At 44.3% G+C, this 21,845-nt stretch overlaps 1 protein-coding gene across 1 annotated transcript in view; it reads left to right on the top strand.

Moving 5' to 3' along the window:
• The window catches only part of ZNF423 (zinc finger protein 423), a gene marked incomplete at its 5' end in the record, with an annotated part of 231,527 nt that overhangs the window by 51,256 nt on the left and 158,426 nt on the right, over positions 1 to 21,845 (top strand). Inside the window, one exon of the mRNA XM_084270140.1 lies at positions 17,704 to 17,904. Within this exon, the coding sequence (XP_084126266.1) occupies positions 17,704 to 17,904 (201 nt within the window). The remainder of the gene's footprint in view (positions 1 to 17,703; positions 17,905 to 21,845) is intronic.

Genomic DNA, 21,845 nt, shown 5'->3' with positions numbered 1-21,845 from the left:
TCATCTCATAATCTTCTATTTGTTGTGTATAAATTCAAATGAGGAAACTGTTAAATGGGACCATTTATAATGAGATTTGAGATACCCTATGGCTCTCGGTTGGAGACAAGTGACCTTTGTCTTTTTTGGGGCTGAGTAACAGCACAACGAAGATTTAATAGATGTGTGCAGAGACCTGGCAGTAGATTGGGTTGTGCATGGAAGAGGTGCTCGATGCATCTTGCTCTACATATTTTTGAATTCCTCACCCTTGGGAGTGAAGAGCCTGCCCGTTTGCATGTTTTACTAGCCATGCCTCCTTTCTCCCTTGGATGGCTTTGGCATTCGTTAGTAGAAATTATTAGGCAGTCACAAAACACTACAGAGAAAGGAAAAAACCCACACACTTTGCTTGGAAACACTGTCTGTGTTGCATAAAGCTCTGACAAGATCAAGCCTCTAATTAAATTATCTGGCACGTGGACAATTCTGTTCAGAGATCTGCTGAGCTAATGTGTAGCCATTAGCTCATACAGCCACCAAATCAGAAGTACCAAAGAGACAATTTACATAGGGCCACAGCGTGTTTTAAAAAATTCTGGTGAGTTGTGAAGCCTGTAATGTTAATTGCCAGTTAGCACATTGTAATTGCTGTAATTATTTGCAAGTAAAATGATGTAAGGGACTTAACATTGTACTTTTCTTAACACTTCACACGTTGGTGATCCACTAAATCTCCCACTTAGAGTTTTGCTGGTTATTTTAAGGGCTCGACAGCCACTCGCTGAAGTCTGATCTCACCCACAAGCTCGGTGTTCTCTGCCTGTCGTCTTTAACGCTGAGCAGTGGCTCTCTAAAGTCTTTATTAAAAAGCCTGCACTGAAATAGCGGATGGGAATGTCTGCCACTGACCATCGAGAGCAGAGCCGGCCCTGCAGCCGGCCGCGACGGAGCCCAGCTGGGAGAGAGCCCTCAGCACAAATTGCCAGCCTATTGCCTCCCACTGCCACGCTGCGGAAGTGGGCCAAAAGCTCCTCCGTATGGGATTAAAGGGATGTGTAATAGATTAAAGATCAAAAATGTTAATTAAGAAATGGTCTTTTCTAATAAGATGCCTTCAAGGGCACGGTACCAAAAATGAGGCAATATCTCATTTTGGCAACGGCGCTGGGGTTGTAATGAAGCTGGAGCACGGGGGTAAGGGGAGAAGGAAGGGACGCCTCTTGTTCAAGGCATCTTCTTCAGAAAGGGTAAATCAATTAGCAATAAAAATGTAAACATGTAAGTCAGAACAGCATTACTCTGGAAGCTACCAAACGATCTGTGGATTTAGACATCCACATTTTAGCTTGGCGTTTCCTTGAGGGTAACTTGGCGGTTTTCGGCTGATGAAGGACTCCTTCAGTTGAATGGTATTTAAGCAGCTGCATGGTAATTTGGCTAAAAATAGCCACTCTTGTTGGAAGCTTTGATGCATTTGAAGTGATTCCATGAAATATGTTTTCCCAATGTAGTTTTCTAGATATGGGAAGTTCAGCACCTTTGTTGTTGATTGAAACTTGTAGGCGATGTTTATGGGGAAAGGCTGTTTCTCTTCAGAAATGGGAAGTGCCACAACTCTTGAGCTCCCACCTTCCTGGCTTCTGCAGCCTGGAAAAGATTGTTTTACAAAATAAACTGATAGCAAGTGTTACTTTTGTGTTGCAAACCCAAAAGGTGCTTTCCAGAGCTGTGAGTTTTTATTGCATCTTTGTAACTAGAGAGAACAGCTTTTCCTTAAACTTGAGCCTTCCAGTAAGTGACTCTGCTGTTACAGGTTTCTTGGTAAACTTAGCAAAACTCCAAGAGGAAAATTCAGACATTTAACAGTGTTGTTCCTTGCAGCGGGATGATGGGATTTCACATCCCACTTCATCCCACACTTTCCCCTCTAAACGCCTTAATGCTGAAAGCCGCAGTATTTCTGAAGCGAGTTATTTGCTAGCATAAAATGGAGGGACCCTGTAGGCAAATTTCTTCCTTCTCAGTTGGAAGCTTTCGCTTGGATAAAGAAAACCACTGGCACAGTGAAGCTCTCTGCATAGCTTGTGTATATGTTTTAAGGCTCTGGCTGTTGTTTGAACCAAAGCTAGAGAGAATTTTCAATTTGAGAGCAATATGGTGGGCAGGCGCTTGCTGGTCGCGTGCTGCCGTGTGTGTGTGTGGGCAAGCTGGGGCTGACTGAAGCAGCCGGGTAGACAAATGTCCTCTGACAATGGCCTGAAATTTGATTTGCTGCTCTAGCTGTGTATATTTAGTCTTCATCTGTTGTGTGAATTTTTAATAGAAAAGAGCATTTGGAGGAGATGAGTGAGTGAAAGATAAAGGGTCTGTGCTACCTGGTCACCTGCAGCCCCCAAACAACTGGGGAAGCAGAGTGTGACATCCATGTCCTTGAGAGGGGGAATGATGGATTTCCCTGGATCGTGTTTAGTTGAGAGGGGTTCAGAGCCCTCAGAGATGGGCATAGGGTGGACTTGTCATTGGTATTATTTGGCTTGGAGGAATTAAATTGGCTATAGGCGACTTAAATTAAATGAGACTAAATTCCTGCGCCCTGATTTTGTCAAATAATTGAACCCAAATGGAGATAGTGGTTGTTTCTATCCACAGAAAGAAAATCTGAGGACTATTTCTTATCCAAAGACTTAAATCAGACCTTTTCACAGTTCATAAATGTATTGTTCTGATGGACTGATTAGTTCCATCTTTACTTGATTTCACTTATGGTTTTTATTAAAAGAAATGAGTAACTCGGACATGAATTAGCCTTCTCCCGAGAAGGGCTACATCAAGCCATTCTTTCTGACACATCAAGGAGGTACAACTATAGCAATGAACAGATCATTGGCTTTTTCCTTGTTATGAAGTTCCTTTAAAAGTCATAAAGTAATTTTGTACTGGGAAATTTTGAAGCTGGTGGTGTGAAGTTCTCCTCCTCCTCTGCGTAGTTTGGACAGCGCTCAAAAAAGAACTATGCAGCCTGTTGTTGTTCTTTCAGCGACAGTAGGGAAGAGTTCCATTTTGTAGTGTTGATTTAGTCAAGTAGGTTATATTGGCAGAAACTGGTCAGTTTGTAAAGCTGGCATTGGTCTGTACAGAATGTCTGCCCCATATAGAAACTGAGACAAGTTAAACTATGATAGTAGCTCAGATTGGGCTGTTTGGGTTTATCACCATTTATCTTATTAAATGAGTGAAAAGTGTTTGGTTTCTCTGCCTTGATGATAAGAAACAAAATACATGTATTTCCCCATTTCTGCAGTACCATCCAGGAAGCATGTATAACATCATCAGTGGGGTGAGGCGGCTACAACCCAGGGCAGCATTTGGGCTATAATCTTATGGAAAAAAAGGTTGTGCAGTGAAAAAGCACTACTTCTGATCCAGGTGCATCTCAGGCTGAGGTCTTGCCCAAGTTAGCTGAGCCAGGTTGGTAAAACGTTTTCTGGACACGACATTGCAGAAATCTACGTTTTTTTCTCCATTCTTTCTTTGTAATATTGTGTGTGCAGACAGCTGCAGTGCTGAAGACGTGATGTGAGGAGTATCACCTCTGCAAATGCCCTCTGCATCTCTGGGTGGGTTTGACAAGCAAACATAGATGCTTCTGTATAGCAGGATTAAATTGTGTTCCCTTTCTCACCCATACTTCCAAAAAGTGATACTTGTGTTGGTTTGTGTGTAAAATTGAAATAAGAATTGGTCTTGCTCTTCCTCCAAAAATGGTTTATAAAAACTGGTGAATTTTTAGGGCTGCTTTTATACATGCTGAGGTTGTAAACCTGTTGTATTTTAAATGTCTTTCTGAGTTGCAAAGAAGCCCACAGATAGACCGCAGGCACTGGAGCCATCATTGAACTATTAAATGAGAAAACACATCATAAGAGTTAAGTGATTTTTAGCTTGATACTGTAATGAAATATTTTAAAACCGTATCTGGTTAATGAACGTTGTGGCCAGACTGCATAATTGGCCAAGGATGTAGGAAGAAGCAGCACTTCAGAAACAGATTCCCAGCTGTGGTAACTGTAAATCTGGGTGGAAGGCCCCAAAGCAAACCCCCAAACCCTCTTTCCACATCATCCATGGGGCTGGAGGAAGAGGGGCTGCGTGGGTACGGTGGTCGTGCCTGAGTGAGCCATGGTGCTTGGCTGTTGAAAAAGGTGGTTTGCGGGATGAAGTTCTCAAGTGTCCATCTTCCTACCTGTCAGCAGCTAAAATGCAAATTCAGTAAGTTAAGGGCAAAAAAAATGGGACTACCCCTCCTCCCCCCAAGAAATGTGCCTTTAAAAAATGGACAAATTGTTGTTATTACCACTTCTTACACAGCACAACCTACATGGGGAACGGGGCAGCTAAAGAGCATATCAACTAAATTAGGGTTAATTAGAAGTTCTCCCAAATAGCTGGTGCTTCATCAGCAACAGAGCAGCGTGTAAATAAATCTAATTTCTCTCTGACTAAACTCTTCACAAGCTTAATTACAACAGCAACAATATCTCCCTCTCTACCCCCCTTTTTCATTAGCGGGAGCGGGTCATTACGAGCTGTATCTGGTGAGGGTTATCATGAGCAGTCCAGAGCTGAACCTTTCACAGGCGTCCTTCGAGGCTGAGGAAGAAGTGGAGGGACTTTCAGCATATCTGGAAGAGCCCAATTAAGGTAATTCATAAGGAACTTGAGAAGCAGAAAGCACTGACAGAAAGGAAATACACACCACTGTGTTCTGGAGAGACTTTTGTTAACTACATACAGTATTTCCATTATTTGGATTAATTTCTTAATTTCTTTCCCGTTTTTGCTAGTAGAAATCCGTATTTGGGGTTTTATCTGTCCATTTGGTTTTTACTGTACATCATCCTCAGGATAGATCCGAGGGCTCTGCCCATTCCCTGGTGCTGTGTACCACACGGCCGTCTCCTGCTCCGCCGCTTGGGACCTGCCAAATGAGAGGAGCAGCTGAGGGAAACAAGACTTCAAAGTTATTTGAGCTTTAACTCTTTTAACCATCCTTTCACACTTTCTTTACCATGTAGAGCTGGGAGAAAGAACACAGGAAGGAATTAGGAGAAGAAGTGTTATCACTGCTGAAAGGGTCACGGCGCGGGCGGGCTGGTGCAGCTCATTTCTTATTTCAGGGATAAATAGCTGAACACCTCTTGTCAGAACTCAGTTACTGCGGGAAAGTACAAACATGGGTGCGGGTTTCAGCTGGGTGCAGAAGTGCTCTGCTGAGGGCTCGCTCAGAGGGATTAACTTACTCCTTTTGGTGCTTGATTCGCTGTCCTGTGTGATATGTTTTGGGGATATTTTTTCTGATTCAGTCGAAGCCAGCACATTCCTTGTTACGCGGTGTCACGTTTCAGCCGATCCCAAATTACTAAATGAGCAGCAGCAGAATAGCATGCAGCACAATTCTAACAGCATGAGCCACGCAGAAGTATATTTCACTTAGCTCCAATTTAAATACTCTGCTTTGCTCGATTTAATTATGTGAAATTACTGAATTAATGGCTTTGTCAAGTGAAACGTGTAGGACCTCAGAGTTTGGTATTAAAGAAAGAAATGAGAAAGGAAATTTGAGGTACATTAATTCTTGTGTGTGAGCTCGTGTTAAACACAAACTCAAATATAACAGCCCACAGCCCGAAATCGCGGAATGTTTTGAAACTGGGGAAGAGAGAATGAGCAGAAAATGTCAGGGAACTTTCAGAGTCATTCTGCAAATTTGGTTTCCCTGCTGGCTTGTATTAACCTCCTTGGTGTATCTGCAGGGCAGGAGAGGTGTGTGTTTGTGCAGCCGGGGCTGGCCATGGTCACGCGGAAGGTAATACGTTCCGCAGAATCCAGCGCTTCCCTAATAGCTTGGGCACCTGTTAAATACCCTTCCCAGGCGGTATAATACGAGATGCGCAGACGACTTCTGGTTGAGAATCTTAAGTTAATGAATGTGGAAAAAAGGCAACTGAATTATCTTGCTGTGGTCTGGGTACCTGCATCAGGACATCATGCCCAGCCTGGCACTGGCTGTGCACCCATGTAACGAGAGCTTAGGGTAACGTTTCTGAAAGCCTGTAAGCCCTTCTCTGTTTAGGCACATAGTGCCTAACTCTCATTGATTTTTCACTCGGGCTGCCTATGGATGTCCACCCCAGCTCTAGCTGGAGCAGTGTAAGGTACCGCTTTCCCAATTTGTGTTCACTTTGCTGGCTGTGTCCCAGTTGGAGGGCTCTCGTACTGCAGACATGAGCCCCTGCCCCTCTGCCAGCCAGTGGCAAAGGTCCGTGAGCAGACATTTGGGAAAATGTGGCTTTTTCCTCAGGTGCAGTCAAAGAACCTTTTTTCAAAGCAAACCAAGTTTGTAGAGAGAAAGTTAGCATGTTTTTTTCTCCAAGATGTTACTTGGTATTGGATCAGGCCATAAAACCCATAACTACATTATGGTCCATGTCTGCCCCTCCATACCCTGGGTGTGAAGAGGAATTTTACCTGAGAGGCAAACTCTGTGAACCTGGCACAGTTATCTTAGTCTTGCTCACCAGAAATTGACCCACGCAGGTTCTAAGCAAACTGAGACCCAGGATAAGATCAGTGAAATAATTACTTTCCCTAATTTGCCTTAGTGCATTTTGATTTCTGCCCCAGTGCCATTTTCCCATCTGTTGCTCCATCTTTTCCTTTTGGGTCGGTCCCACCCCTTGGTCCCTGACAGTTTGCAGGGTGCTACAGCTCTTTCCCTCTCAGTCCTAATGTTTTGGGCTTTTTATAGACACAAAAAGAGGAATGCAGGTGCTACCTGTTCAGGTTGTGGAGGCATGCCTCTTCAGCATAGTTTTAAACCAAACATATCCTAAGCATTGGGAAGTGCCTTTTGAACAGGAATGTGTTCAGGCCATAGAAGGGTATTGTGTATCGAGGCCTTGCTCTGCTTCCCTCTTCCATCTTGCTGCAGTGTGCGTACACTGCAGGTGCTTCACACCAGGACAGGAATCTTCTGTGGACCAGAACTGACCTGCAGGAAGGACAATACAAACTCTGGGGCCATACTGAGGAACAATAAAGGAACCTGCACTTTGAAATAGGCAAAGGGCATTCAGACACGGAGATACATAGTCACATTTGTCACATTTTTCACTTTGGGTAAATTACACCATCTGTAGTTTTTCTCTCTTGAAAAATCAACAGGTTTATTTTAATCATGAGCTCAAGCAGCTGCTATTCTGAGCAGAACCAGTCAATACCTTATTTTTGCATTTGATATGCAGCTGCAATAACAAGCTGCATGTGAATTTTATTAAGCCTTCCGAATTTTCTGTCTGTTCAGGGAACTGTAGATTTAAGTTTTACAGATATCTGGCTTTACCTTAAAGTAAAAAAGAAAAATAAAATTATTCACACCACTTCCTTTAAAGGGGAAAAAAAAAGTTTTGTCATGCCTATGAATTCAAATGTGATTAAGATGTCGTGTGGTCGGTGTGAGCAGGGTTCTGGGAACTGCTGGAAACAGGACATGTGTCTTCAACAGAGACTTGGAAAAGAATAAGTTGAGCATTATTAAAATATTCATATACTTAAATAAAGTCAAAGTGCCATTTTTGTGCTGAAAATTTACATGGATTTTATTTAATTAATGATGGCCAGTGTTTAACGGTTGCATGTTAAAGAGTGAAAGTCCATTTTTAGGAAGAAGTGTGTTTCACTTTGAAGTTAATACTTGCTGCATACTAATTTCCTTGTGCATATAAATGAACTTTGGATCAGTTTTGATTTGAACCTGATTATCAGAACTGAAGGTGGCAGTGACTCCCGTTCAGATGCACCTTAAGAATCTGGAAGTGGACAATAACATCTTGCTTCCAGAGGCAGACAATCCATTGCACAACCTATACACGCCTCAAGTAAGTGAACGAGCCTTTTCTGTGGGTGATAGCAGAGACGTTTGGATAGCTGTGTGCAAACACGCTATTTGATTTGAATGCCACAGAGATCTACAAAGCAAATTGCTGTTTGACATCGGAAGAAGTGTGAGGTGTTGATATTGTGAAAAACCTGTGGTAACTGTTGTCTGCACTTGGATGTGGAATATCCCTGGTAGCAAACGGAGCAGAAGCAAGCCATGGTGGGAGGTGAGAGGTCCCTTCTAGGGCTGTGCCTGACCTGTAAAGCACAGCCTATATCAGAACAGAAAGATGCGTGCAGGAAATGCCTTCTTCCTTCGCTCCAACATCTGCTAACAAACCACCATGGTCCACCAAACCTTCCCCACGGGTTTTGAGCCTCTGCTTTCCAAGGAAGAGAGAAGGGTGCTGTTCTCCTAACAGCCCTGCCAAGGGGAGAGGCCATCTCATCCCCACACCCCAGAGGGGGGTGGGAGGGGACCCTGGGTGTCTGAGATCAATAACCGGGCAGCATCCTACAGTCAAGTGCAGCTTTGGTGCCCGAACACTTGGCACACCCCGCACTGCTCCGCGCTCTGCCTCTGCTGCATTCCCTGATGCTCACAGTGGCTTTTTGTGGCGGGAAAGTGTTTACGTCCCACATTTATACCGCTAAACCGGTTGCCAAACACCGAGGAGCTGATAAACACTGTGTGCTGTTAACACTATAAAGTACAATCCCACTGCTGCTTGCATGCAAATAAATAGTAATAATTTAGCTCTTTGTCCGCTTTCCGGTGTCTAAATGCATTTGTCGTGTAACACAGTAACAGCTAAATCATTTTAGTAAAAGCACTAGGAAGGCTGAAACATTACCTGCAGGTACGATTAAGAGGAAATTTTACTGTTTGGTGGTGGTTTTATGATTTCCTCATCTGACTTGTTTTTTAAAAGCACTTTTAAAGCAATATGACGCTTAATCACTATTGCTGGGTTTCACTTTTTTATTATTTTTAATTTCACTGAGTTATTTCTCCTTCCTGAGGACTGAGGGGTTAGCCCACAGGCTAAAAGTTACTATAAAATATTCATTAAATCTTTTCTTGTAGCTGTTACCGATGCAGATACCTTTTTAATGTGCCTGGTCAGTTTTGAGGCCAATATTTTTGTTACTACCCATAAATCTTTAGCAAGTATTTTTAGTGTCACCAGTGAAAGGTTAATAGAAGCCCACAATTTCCAGATATATCTTTTTGATTAAGCTGCTCAGAAATTCCCTCAAAAAGGGGGTGTCAATTGTTCCACACTGAAAAGTGGCGACTGTGTCCAATTTGTGCATAAATTGAAATTGTCTTTCTAATTGACTCTTCGGAAGGTGTAGAGTTGCCTTCAAGGTAATGATTTAAACATAAACTGGCCCTTGATGAGGGAGCTGGAGTTTCACTTTAATGCATTTCTGCAGTTTTCCTTCGCCTTCAGTGCCTTCAAATTCCACACAAATAATTCCTTCATAACAAGTGCCTTTTCAGAAGATGTATGCTGCTGACAGTTAATATAAAATTATTGCCCCTGAATGCATTTTTGTAATTACTTCCCAGAGAACTGTCTTTGTGTTAGAAGACATTTCACACTTTAGTAACATAAGTGTTTGGGGAGAACATGAGTAATAATTACAAGCAGTCTTTCAGTGAAAATAAACCTAAAAATTATAGAAAAAGCTAATGTTAAAGTTGGTTAGAGACAGTGAGGAATTTATTTAGCACGTTATGCCTGTCTGTATATTTTCCAAGTTTAATAACCCTTCAGTAACTAAACTTTAAAAAGCAATAAAGAACAGGGAAAACTGCTTTCTAATTTTTAAGCAATAATGAAACTAAAAACTGATTAAAAGTGACATGCTACTAGAGACAGAATAAAGAAACTTAATATGAATGCTCCTATAGGAGATTTCTACTATAATGGAAAATGAAACAGCTCACAGTTTGATCAATAAAAAAATTAGCAGCATTTAATAAAAGGTTTCTCTAGCACCTTGACTAAAGGACACCATGGAAGCCTTGAAAGCCAAGAAAACCAGGGCGTAGGGTGAATTGGTGTGAGCATGATATAGAAGTTGTTGGCTGAGCGAAGCTGGTGGGTTTCAGCTCACAGGGTAGATGTGAATAGTTATGCTGGCTTAGAAGACACGAGGCCAAGCCTGTCCATGAAGATATCTGTGCATTCTGGTAGTTACTGCGCATACCAGCAGTGTGCTTGGGTTTGCATGGAGGCAGAACAATGAGGGGCAAAGTGTTGGTTGTACTGGAGAAATCAGGGCAATCTATACCAAAATCTATATTATACCATGTAGAGATAACCATATGTAGCTCTAGGTGGGCTCAGGTGAAAGCCAGGCATTGTGAACCAAGTTACATGTGTTATCTGGTCTGCGTGTGATGACTGTGACACAGCAAAGTGCAACGAGCTGCCAGTCCTCTGCTGCCTGTTCCTGCCAATATAGCCGTGCCTCTCAACTCAAGGTAGATGCTCAAGTTTTTCTTAAACATTGTAGCTGCTAATTTGAGAAAAATACTTCACTGATAGGATATAAGCTGAACATCTTCCCTGTGAAAAGTTGGTGTGAGTTAGTTACTAGAAGGGATGCTGAGGGGAGGGTGCTTGGCGGGGTGGGGGGCGACACGCAGAGCTGCCGTGTAACAATTGTGTGAGCAGCGCAATGCTGGCGGAAGCAGGCAGCGCTGTAAAGCACGTGTGCAAGCAGACGTGGAAGGAGGCACAGTGCCCTACCAAAGTAGTTTTCTTTGTTAAGCTAAAGAACTCTGAGAACTGTCCACCTCCTTAGAAATTAGTATACTTTAATACGTACTGTGGGGTAATAAGGCTGTTGTGAAACATTCTAATGTGCTTTTCCTAAAGTCTCTTGCTTTTGTATATTTTATTGTTAATGTACTTCACCTGAAACTGCATTACTGATATAATCTGTTGTGTTATCCTGTGGGTTATTACCCAGAGATGCACAGTGCTGAGCGCTCTCCCTCTCTTCCCTTGCCTTTCTAAAGAAGCTCTCCTAGCCACATTGCCGCTTGTCAGTGGAGTCTGCTGTCAGAGTCAGACAAATGACAGCTTGGAGAGGCTGTAGCGGCCATAGCCCTAGGAGGGCACGAGGAGGTAACAATATACAATTTTCATGGTTCAAGGGTAGCCTTATCCTACTGTTCTTCATTACAGTACTGCAGTGAGATCAATTTTATTAAGTTGTAAGTCTTAGGAGGCCAACGCCATTAACTACATGCTGGATCAAATAATTTTTTTGGCATTATGATTGTTTTTTCCTCTTATTGAGGGAGGGCAAGATCTGATGCACGGATCTCTTCAACCTGCAAGGAGTGTTACGCAGTGATTGAGGGTTGGCAGGATTGCGTGGCAGCCTGCACTTCACTCGCTTTGCTCTGTCATGTAGTCACCCCGTGCAGTTTGACGTTGCAGGAACGTACCATGGTGCTTCGTGCATCGTCCTTTCTGGTTCTTTGTTTTTCAGCTAGCTGCCTTTTTTTTTTTTTAATTTTTTACCCCATGTGGTTTGACACTGTGTGACAGACCTGTGCTGCGCTGCGTGGTAGAGCACCAAATCTGCTTGCTTTTGATGCACGTAGCAAGGATTCGATGTGTGGAACAAGCTGCCTTTGATACCTGGTCCTGGTCCTAGGGCTGGGATGCAATCTATGCTCTGTGACCTGGTTTGCTTGGCTGGAGCAGGCTCTTGGCTGCTCTGTGTGCATATGGCTGTGGTGGTTGCAGTCACTCATGTTATGGGCCCTGGCCCATTGGGAGGTTGCACACGCATATACCTGCCTTCAAGATGCAGATGCTTAAGGAAAGATGGTGTCTGAAATGTTGAAGAGCCACAGATCAGGGTTACCCAGCAAAGCCAAGGACTTCACCCTATGCAGATTTCAGCTGGGTTTGTTTGTGGCTTCATTACTGGAACACTGGTGGCTGTTTTGCATCTGTTCATTCTTCTTTGACCACAAATGACAGAGAATTTTGGATTGTCTTCCCGTACGATAGCGCTAGAGACAACACTAAAAATGTAACAAACCACATGAAAGCCGAGACCCCTCCCATGCTGATTTGGCATTTGACACCAAGCAAAATGTTTACTAATGAACGTTTAGATTAGGCTTTTCCTTTAAGTAATTTGTTTCTTTTGTTCTCACTTCCTAATTATACACGAAATTTCCTTTCCCTTTGTTTTGCCGGGGAGCTGAACGGCAGCCCTGCATCCGCGGGGCAGGGAGGCTGCACCGCCGGCAGGCGGGCGCACCCCTGGGTGGACACCTCCAAGTCCCAGCGGGGCAACTGGCTTTTATGTCTTTGGTGTCATTTACTTTTATCACTTGTCCGACATCTCTGGAATATTCTAAGAATTATCCTGGCTCTTTGTGAGACCTTAGATTGTTTTTCCTTTGGACCAAGGCAGAGGAGTGAAGAGATGCCTCTTTCCCCCTTTTCATTGTATCTTTTCCCTTCCAGCTCTCAGACCTCGGGGAGTGTGTGTGTGTGTGTGTGTGTGTGTGTGTGTACACATGTGCTGAGGTAATGACTTACAGGGCATAATTTTGTGCCCTCTGTAAATTGCAGTCATAGCTCGGGGTGGCAAAGTTGCTGTGATAGAAAGCACTGTCTAGCACTGAGTCATTGTATGCCTACTGTAAAGACACAACTCTTGATGGAAGCTCCGTATCTGGAAGTATTTAAAGCCAGACATGACCCTGCACTGAATAGTGTGCTCCAAAGAGCAATCCTAGATTTAATAAAGCCCGGCTTTAAAAAGTTCTTGGGCATAAGAAAAAAATTAAAAAATTAAAGAAAAGCCCAGGCACAAATCCAGAAAGGCTTGCTTCCCCTGTCCTGGGCTTTTAAGACAAAATTTTAAACTGTCCATATTTGACTCCACAGCTGAAAAAATAAGCTAAGAGGTTCGTTCCTTTTTAAACTTCTGTGCCCCACGCATTGCACCACTTTTCCCATTTCCATGTGTCTCAGTGGAAATTGCAGGTAGGCATCAGCACTGCTTCCAGCATGGCTCTGACCCTGTGTTTTCAGTCCTGCGTGGCTACCCGAAGTCCCCAGAGCAGTTTGCTGCTGCTGCTGTAGCTGGGCTGGCATTGTGGTCCAGGGCTGAGGCTCTGCCGCACTCAGCTCTGAGTACAACCCCAGCCCGGCAGCAGTGCCATAAAGCCAGTCTGGCCAAAGCAAGAGGAAGTTTGCTCTTGACTTCAGTGAGGCCTGAGCTGAACATGGTACGTGTAATCTGTTTTCCACTATGTGGCTTTAGGAGCGCGCTGTTCCTGTACTGGAGCTGTTCTGAACACAGCTCAGAAGGCATTTCTACTGACTGCAACTGTCAGCCCAGACCTCTGGGTATTTGCGTCTCCAGCTTTGCCAAGTTTACCACATTCCTTGGACCACCAGGTCAGGCAGGAACACTCCCAGTTCTTCATGTGTCTCCTTTGAAATAGTAACTTTCTAGAGCATAAGCTGGCTTTTACAGAAAAACCAAGAGTCATTAATGACATTAACTCTAGTGGCAATTAGAATAACGTATTCTTGACTGTTGGCCAAATCGTTTAGGTCATAGGGTACAATATTCCTCTTGTGTAAAGCCCTGCAGGCCTTCTGCTGAGCTACAGGGGAAAAAGTTGGGGGGGAAGAGAGAAAAACAAACAGCTCCCCACCCCTGTTGTGTGATGTTTTAGGTACAGGCAGGTGTACTGCCAAGGCTGATCTCTCAAATTGCATTCTCTTACCTATGCAAGAAAACTGTTAAAGCCATCACTAGAGATGGCAGGTTCATTTAAAAATTACTAATGACATTTTTGTGAAATGCAGGGGCTTCCTTCCCGCCCCCCACCCCCCTTAGAATTAATTAGTGGTCATTTATCCTAAGACACATTGCCAGCAGCTCTCTTCTGCGGATGCTTGGCCATACCCTTGTGCAGCGCACAGATGTGCTGGTTCTGGCTGGCAGCTGTGTGCCCATGGTGCTGTCACCCTTCCGCAGAGGCGTCCCCTGTACAAATTCCTTCCAGGCCAGTTATTCTTGTTATTTTGTTTTGGCAATCTAGACTTACCATTTACTATTGAATGAAGTTCATTAATCTCCAAGGCCATCTTACAAATTAGCTCTGTCAGTTAATACATGTCATTTGTGCTTGACACTACAAGGTAGCCACTGATCTTTGGAGACTTCAGAAGGTGCTGTTGGCTCAGGCCACCTAGAAGCCTCTTTGTGTGGTATTGCACGGATGTGTCACCTCAGAGCCAGGCCCAGCTCCAAAATCACACCTGCTCCCTTTCCCAGTGCCAGCAGTGCCTTGGCCTCCAATGGTGACTCAAAACCCTTCAGCAGTGAGCTCTTGCCTGTGTGCACTGATCCTGCCCAGTTGTGCCGGGACAGGATGCTCTTGCAGTTCTTGCCAGCAGGAAAACTGCAGGTTAAATTGGTGAGTTACTACAGCAAAAGTCCTCGGAAATGAGTTCCTGAGGAATTTGGTGGCTGGCTGTCCTCCTTGGGGAAACTGAGCTCACTGTTGGAGCAGCTGGGCTGCTTTTGAAGCTTTTCCTTGCTGGATGGACCACCCATTCCCATCACCGCCCTGGTGCGTGCTGGCTGTTTTGGTCCCCAGGGAAGAAGCTCGCATCTCCCGGGGGGCCACCAGCACACCCACACACCCTGCTTGGCAGCTCGTTGTCAAAACAGTGAAGACAAAGGACAAAAAACAGCCAGAAACACCCCAGACTTTTCTCAGCGGTGTTTGGTTTCCACAAGGCAAGCACCAAGCATGTGGCTCAGCAGAGGAATCTGAAGACCATGTTATTCAAAGGACAGCAATGCTGAGGCGTGGCAGACATGTGAAATTCCTTCAAATCACTGCAAACAGCAAAAAAAGAAAAAAAAACTCATTTTAAAGAACGTTGCATTTGGTAAATAATTTATGCAAGATTCACTGTTGTGTTATTTGACATACAGCTCTGTCAAGCAACGACGCTTTTGAGAAGTTGCCTGGAGGATCAGATTTCCCATTCAACAGGGAATTAAAAAATGTTTCTGGAATTTTGCTTTGCAGTCGGGAATCTATTTTCTTATCTCACATTGTACAATTTATTTTTCCTAAAGCAGTGTGCTAAATTATTTGTTATTGTTGGACTCGGTCGAACAGCTTTATCCCTGGTGTAGTCACGAAGTGTTGGAGTAAAACCAGCAATGAATTTGTCACAGTGTACTTGCCACATCAGCTGGTCTTTAGGTTAACTGTCAAAAGATGATATTTCTGCTAAAAATATTAGTGAAAGTCCCTTAAGTCTGCCCAAAGTTGCCTAAAACTTTCTTCTCCAGGTTGTGGCAAAGTCAGTTCAGAAGTGCTTCTCCGAGGTCTGTGTTGGCAGGCGGCGTGGAAGCAGGTGGCAGTTCTTTAGGTTAGATTTATATACTTGGACTATTTTTATAGGTTTCTGTCTTACAAAACCAGAGAGTTGGCATTCTGATTTATTAACTATCAAGTCTGCAGGACATACAGGCTTTAAAAATACTGAATGAGCTAAAATGTTTGTGATTTGCAGCCTGGGATGAGAGTCTGTAAAAAGGTGGATCAAATAACTATGACAAAATGGAAGTGGTAATTTGAATACATACATTAAATTAATGTGTGAAGTAAAGCCGAGGTACCATAGCTTCAAACATAACTTACTTGGTGAAGTAGTAGTGTACAGAGAAGTGGAATAATTCTTCATAGCAATACATTTTTATTTAAGGAAGAGTCTATAAAGCATGAGGTTCAGCAAGCAGCACTTTATTGAATAAACATAGCACAGATGATGACTTACAATATGGAGAGCTGAGTGAGTGATACTTTTTATAACCGATCCTTAAATTCATTACTGCTGTGTAAGTGGCATATCTGATTTGTTAAGATGAACATTATATCTAACACTTAATGGAGATTTTGTAGTAGAAAGGTATATATAATTTAACAGTAAAGAACCTGAAAATGTGCAGATCAGTTAATTGCCAAGGGGGATGCTGTGAACACCACAAGCAGACATTGATTTTTAATATTTCCATTGCAATTGGAAGGGTACGTCACGTTACGAGTGTTCCACGGGAAACTGCAGAGCGTTTTACACCAGCTGATTTATGTCACCATGCGCAGTGCAGAAGACGGTATGAAATGTGCTCTGGCTGGGTAGTGGTAGCAGAACCCTACTACCACGTGTGTCTAAATTGCAGTGCTTGTGGTAACCGGTTTTCATCTTTAATAAATTTTATTTTTCAGCTTCATGTTCTCAGCATTGGTTGTCCTTAATCTTTTTGGCGCTGATCTAATTTTAGAAACAATTCATCTCTCTGTTCGCTGGTGTTTCCTTAATGGCTTAAAACCCAGAGGCATCCCAAACCAACGAGGTCGCATCTCCCTCCCGCCTGGCTGAAGCATCTCCCAGGCTTTCAGGGTCAGCCAGTGGGCAACGCAGGAGGATATCTTCTGCTGTAAGAGTTTGCTTGGCTGGATGTTCCCAAAGTCCCCCTTCCCCCCCCACAACATCTTGCCAACAGGGTGTATTCAGTGGGAGCGTGCTGGTGGGGCCAGGTGAAATGGTGCGGGGGTACCACCTGCACACGTGTCAGCCACGCTGGTGGGACTTGCGTGCAGAAGAGGCGCCGGCACCTCTGTTTCAGCTGGTCACCAAAACCCAGTCAGTGTGGCCAGCATTTCTAACGGATGCTTTCCCTGCTGAGAGAGGGACAGGGGCTTAGAAGGGCTCTTTTACCTCTGCTGCCTTTCTAGAGAGCCTGTGAGGGAGGGATGGCTGAGGTGCTGCATGGAGCCATGGGCATGACTGGCTTCAGTCACGTCTGGATGGCCAAGGGGTGTCCAGGAGTCATGAGGACATGGTTGCAAGACCATCCCTCTGAAAAGGCTGCATGCTGGGGGGTCTGACTGTGGCCGGCTGCCCGTGCCTCCCACCCCACTGCCAGCCACGAGCCAGCTGCCCCACATGTGGAGCTGCTGGCTTCATGGCCACAGGGTGCCCCTGCGCTGGGGTATGGCTGGAGCCGCCAGAGAGCTCAGTCTCCCTGAATGCACATAAGAAGTTGCGGGGTTTTTGGCAAAGATGTTTGTGCTAGCCCATGTTCCCATTGCAGATAAAGATAAAAAATATCTGAGAGACCTGAAGGTCACATGCAATACTGTCAGCTCCTGGCTATCGGCGCAGCGCGAGGTGCATCTGCCCAGCAAAGTGCCTCTTGTCAGTGCAGTGGGATCTCTCGTGTCCTGGGGTATTCGTGTGCTTTGGGGGTCTTCAGCTAGAGCGTTCTCTTTCCTTCTTGTTACTAATATTGGGGCTTGGAGGTGGCGGGGAGAGGAGCGCATTGAGAATTAAAATTCAGCACATGCCTTTTCTTTGTGGGCTGTAATTAATCTTGCCAATTTTTAAAGCTTTGAGAATCTGGTTAAGTGATAAAACACTAACAACTTTATATGACAGAGAGTTAGAGGCTCCTGCTATACACCCACCAGAGAAGATTAGGAGAGAGTGTTTGCAGGATTCGCGCTAAGCAGCAGAGAATACAGTTGAGAATTGTTGCACCGCATGATATAAAAACCACATTAATATAATGAAAGGTGTCGGGAATAATGTGAGAGCGGCTGTAATTAAATGTATCTTAATAAGTGCAACATCCTTCTTAAAGCTCTTATTTTTCAGACCTCTCAAACTTAGAGGATGTTCTTGCTGTTGGCAGGTGGCCTGGGAGGAGAGCTGGAGAGTGAAGCGAAGGACAGCCGGGCCCTGGAAGAGAGGAACAGTGTGACGAGCCAGGAAGAGAGAAATGAGGAAGATGAAGACATGGAGGATGAGTCAATTTACACCTGCGATAACTGTCAGCAGGACTTCGATTCACTGGCAGACCTGACTGAACACAGGGCACACAACTGTCCTGGAGGTAATGTTAAACTAGCTTTACAGTTCTGACAGGTGGTTAGCTGGGTAATTGGACATAGCAACAGCTTGAGGCCTCAAGTGAGATTAAAGAATTAATAATGTAATTTTACAGTTAATGTAATTTTATTGTGGTGCCTTGGGTAGCCTTTGTTCACTCCTTTAATAAAATTAAAATAAAAGCAACAGCTTTCCAATTGGAATCTGTCAGTAATTACGTTAGACAAAAATGTTGTGGGGTTTTTTTTAATGCTAAAAGTTTCGGGCAGGGTATTTTTCCCTCTATTTGCAAATGTAGAAAGATTTTAAAAGTTAAAAGACTGAAGTGTGCAAAAATCCCAGGAAGAAAGGTCTCCGAACCCTGTAAAAGAACATGATGCTTTCGGAGGTTAAAATTCATAGTGGAAGTTTCATAATCCCACCCTAAAAATACCCCGTTCTCCCGAGGTTATTATCGCATCGCCTTTTGATTTTTCTGGAAGTGAGGACAGCGTTAGCCTACGCTGATCCTGATTTTACTTTCTGTAAACTAAGAACGAGCTCTGAGCGGTGGTGTGAACAATTGCAACATATCTTGCTTTGACGCGGCTGCCTTTGCCTGGCCGGCGGTAGCAGCAGGTACTCTGCAGCGCACACTAAGCCGATTTACGGGGGTAGTAAAAAGCTTTGCAGATTTTACCAAAGATTAAATAAAATCTTAGGAGGGGGAGTGCAGAATATGTTCATATGTATTTAAATTAGAGATTCTCATCCTTCACCTTTCTGGAACTGAATACTCTGCCATCGCTTTTTCCTCTGCACTCATCTAAACTATATTTAGGCGGTTGCTATTGCAGCAGATGGATAGGTCAAGGCTGACAGAGGGCAGAAAGGTTAGCTTCTCCTCTGGTGCAGCAGTATCCCATCTTCTTTCCCCTGAGCCCATATTCCTCTCAGGCCACTTAATTTGTTTGGTAATTAGTCTGTGTTTTCGGCTCTTCTTTTTGAGCATGAGTAAAAAGATGCTCAGCCAAAAATAGAGGAAAAGGAATGCAGCAAAGGCGGGAGGGGCAGGTGGGGGCTTCAGCTAGGTCTGACTCCAACCTTGAGAGCACCCTCCCTGTCTCGCTCTGGTCTGCTGAGATGGGGTTCCCTTGCCCTTATTCCTATGTCCTTCCCTCCTTGCTGGGAGGAAAGGCAGAGGGACATTGGGACTTTTCCCCAGCCTGCAGGTGGGTAGGGGTTGCAGTCCTATGCCTGCTCCCGGGCTTCTTGCTCTGCACTCCACTTTAAACACTGTGTAGGCCGCAACCTTGTAAGTGCATAGAACTGAAAGGCTGCTTCTTGCAGGGTCACTTCTTGGCCAGCTGACAAGCATGGCGTTGGCCTGAGACTTCTGCTTATGGCATTTGTACTCTACTGCAGGGCAGGAAGCAAGAAAAGGCCCCTGAATAGAAAAATTCTTATTTTCCAACCTGGAAGGCAAGGTGCACAGCCTGTGTGGGCACCGGTCCTTTCCAAAGGAGCAGTTGCAGGGACAAGTTGTTCCCAACACGATCCCACACAGGGAGCAGGATGGGCAGGATACCTCCCGGGTGGGTGGTTGGCCATGCAGCTGTTGGGCATGTGGCTGTCCCTGGGTGGCTTCTTCCGTTGCTGCCCTGTCTCCTACATCGTGCTGATACAGCTGCTCCTCGTGCTGGGGCTTAGCCTGTTTTTACCCCAAGTGTCTGCTTGGGTCTGGTTCACTGTGCGGTCCCCCGGAACAGCTGTAACAGCACAAGTGGGGGCGCGGGGCAGGGTGGAGGGGAGCGGGCGCTGCTGGCGGGGACTCCAGAGAGGAGGAACGTGAGGTTATGATGTTGACCAACAGCACGGTGAAAGGGAGCGATTTCTTCCACAGGAAAATACACGTTCACATGTAGCAATCTGGAGGTTCTAGTCACATCAGTGCAGTCAGTGTTTTCACACCTCAGTTTTTTCGTATTCTCTATGTAGTGTTCTGTTAATGACACTAAGAAAAAGACATTATATTTTTTGGGACCTATCAAAATAATTTGTTAGTATTCCCATTGCTAATTCTTGATTGCAGGTAGCATAATTTCCTCTTCTTTTACTGTCTTCACATGTACTGATGATTTACAAAGACATTTTGTCATAAAAAGGCACCATATAACCATCTGCATTCATATGTAATAGGTGCTAATTATCTTCATGTGAGGATACCCTTGCTCCAAAATAAGAGTGCCTGTTTTTCATTTAGTTTAATCTAGTGTCCTGATGTGATTTAGAGTAAATAGGAAGATTGCGCTCATACATTCTGGAATGAGACTGTTTCCATGAAGACAATCTGGAACATTGCTTGGCATTTGCATATCTTACCTTGAGGAAACAACCCTTTCAGACCCACCAGTCTGTTCCAAGCATGGAAAATGCATGTCTTTGTTAGTTATTCTGAAAAGACTTGCACCACCAGGGTGAAAACCTTAAGACTGCATTAGGAAGTGTAGTATTTTTAAAGATACTACCCCACAGAAGAGGCAATTTGACCGTGTCCTTAGCTACCCTGCACTCTTCCTGCCTATCATGCCTGACTGATGCACCTGAGGTTGTAATGCAGTGCCTGACCTCTTGGCAAGCTAGGTTTTCATGTCTTAATCTGAAGCAGGGTTTTCAGTCGTGTCTACATGGCTCCAGATCAATACAGGTAATATTTGTAGTGATAATATCACCAGGCCGATAATACAACATAACTAATGACTTCCTTTGGGATACTGAAGTTAGGAAGGTATTGTAACTCAGGAGCATTGCAGGATTACAAGAGATCACTCCAAAGAATAGGATAAACCATCTATTTCATTGGAATCCCTTAGAAATTCATTACGGTGCGCTGAAGTTATAATACAGCTTGAATGCAGCTGCTTTGACATGTAAGGAGGTAACAAACAGCCATTTCCCCCCTTGCTTTTTCATGTATTTCAGACTTCTTTCTTTGAGGACAAAACACCACTGAAATCTAGACATCTCTGGTAGCATAAGTGCATGGCATTCCTTTTGATGTCAGTGTAGTAGAGATGTTCTCCTTCTGACAGAATTAGGTGCCTTTTATACCTTTCGCTCATGACTGATGTCTGTGATTGCAGGTTGTAGGTTTCCAGTGTCTACAGGGATCTGAAAAGGGTCTAAATGGGGGCAGCTTGTGCTGAAAGAACACCACATTCCCTTACCGGCTCGCGTCTTCCCTTGTCTCCCAGCCTGCCCCCACAAATGAGCTCTCCTGCAGCAGTCCTGGAAATAGTGCCTTAACCAACTAGCGAGCACCTTGAGAACCACTCTGAGAATAAACAAGCACGCCTATTGTATGCGCTGGGTGTGTAAAGCTTTCACAGTGAATTTAAAACTCAGGGGTATCCCATGTCCCCAGAACCAGAGAACACACTGCGTAATGCCAGCAGCACCACGCGCAGTCTTTGCTATACCTCTTTTTTTGCACACTGCTGTTACCATGTAGGTGTTATATGTACCCTGATGCTACCTTATAGCATTAGTGACAAGAGTAAAGAATTGCACGTGGATTTACAAATTACTGTGTCCTCCAGCCAGCACCAGAGGCTGCATACATCGAGCAACTATTCTGCGATATATCATTGTCTGGTGGCTGATGCGGAGTTGTTTGTTGTCTGATGAAAAGTGGCTAAAAAGCCAGGAGATTTGCCATTTGGCTTGTGTGTTTGAATCTACCCGCATTAGCCTGGCTATAGCCCCAGGGTTTTATTGTGCTGTTTTTGCTTCCTCCACCCATAAACTACCCCTTACCTCCTGTGGGTCAGAATAGCTTCGTGTAAACTTTTTTCTTCAGTTTCTCAACTGAATGTAGAGTGTTTTAAAGCAAATTAGTGCATCAATGAAGTGGACAGAAGTAGGTTATGGTGGGGTCTCTGAGCATTTCATGAGGTCCTCTTCTGT

This window comes from Gallinula chloropus (assembly GCF_964237585.1).
Source record: "Gallinula chloropus genome assembly, chromosome: 13".
NCBI lineage: Eukaryota > Metazoa > Chordata > Aves > Gruiformes > Rallidae > Gallinula > Gallinula chloropus.
This window is presented reverse-complemented; position numbering and strand designations above follow the sequence as displayed.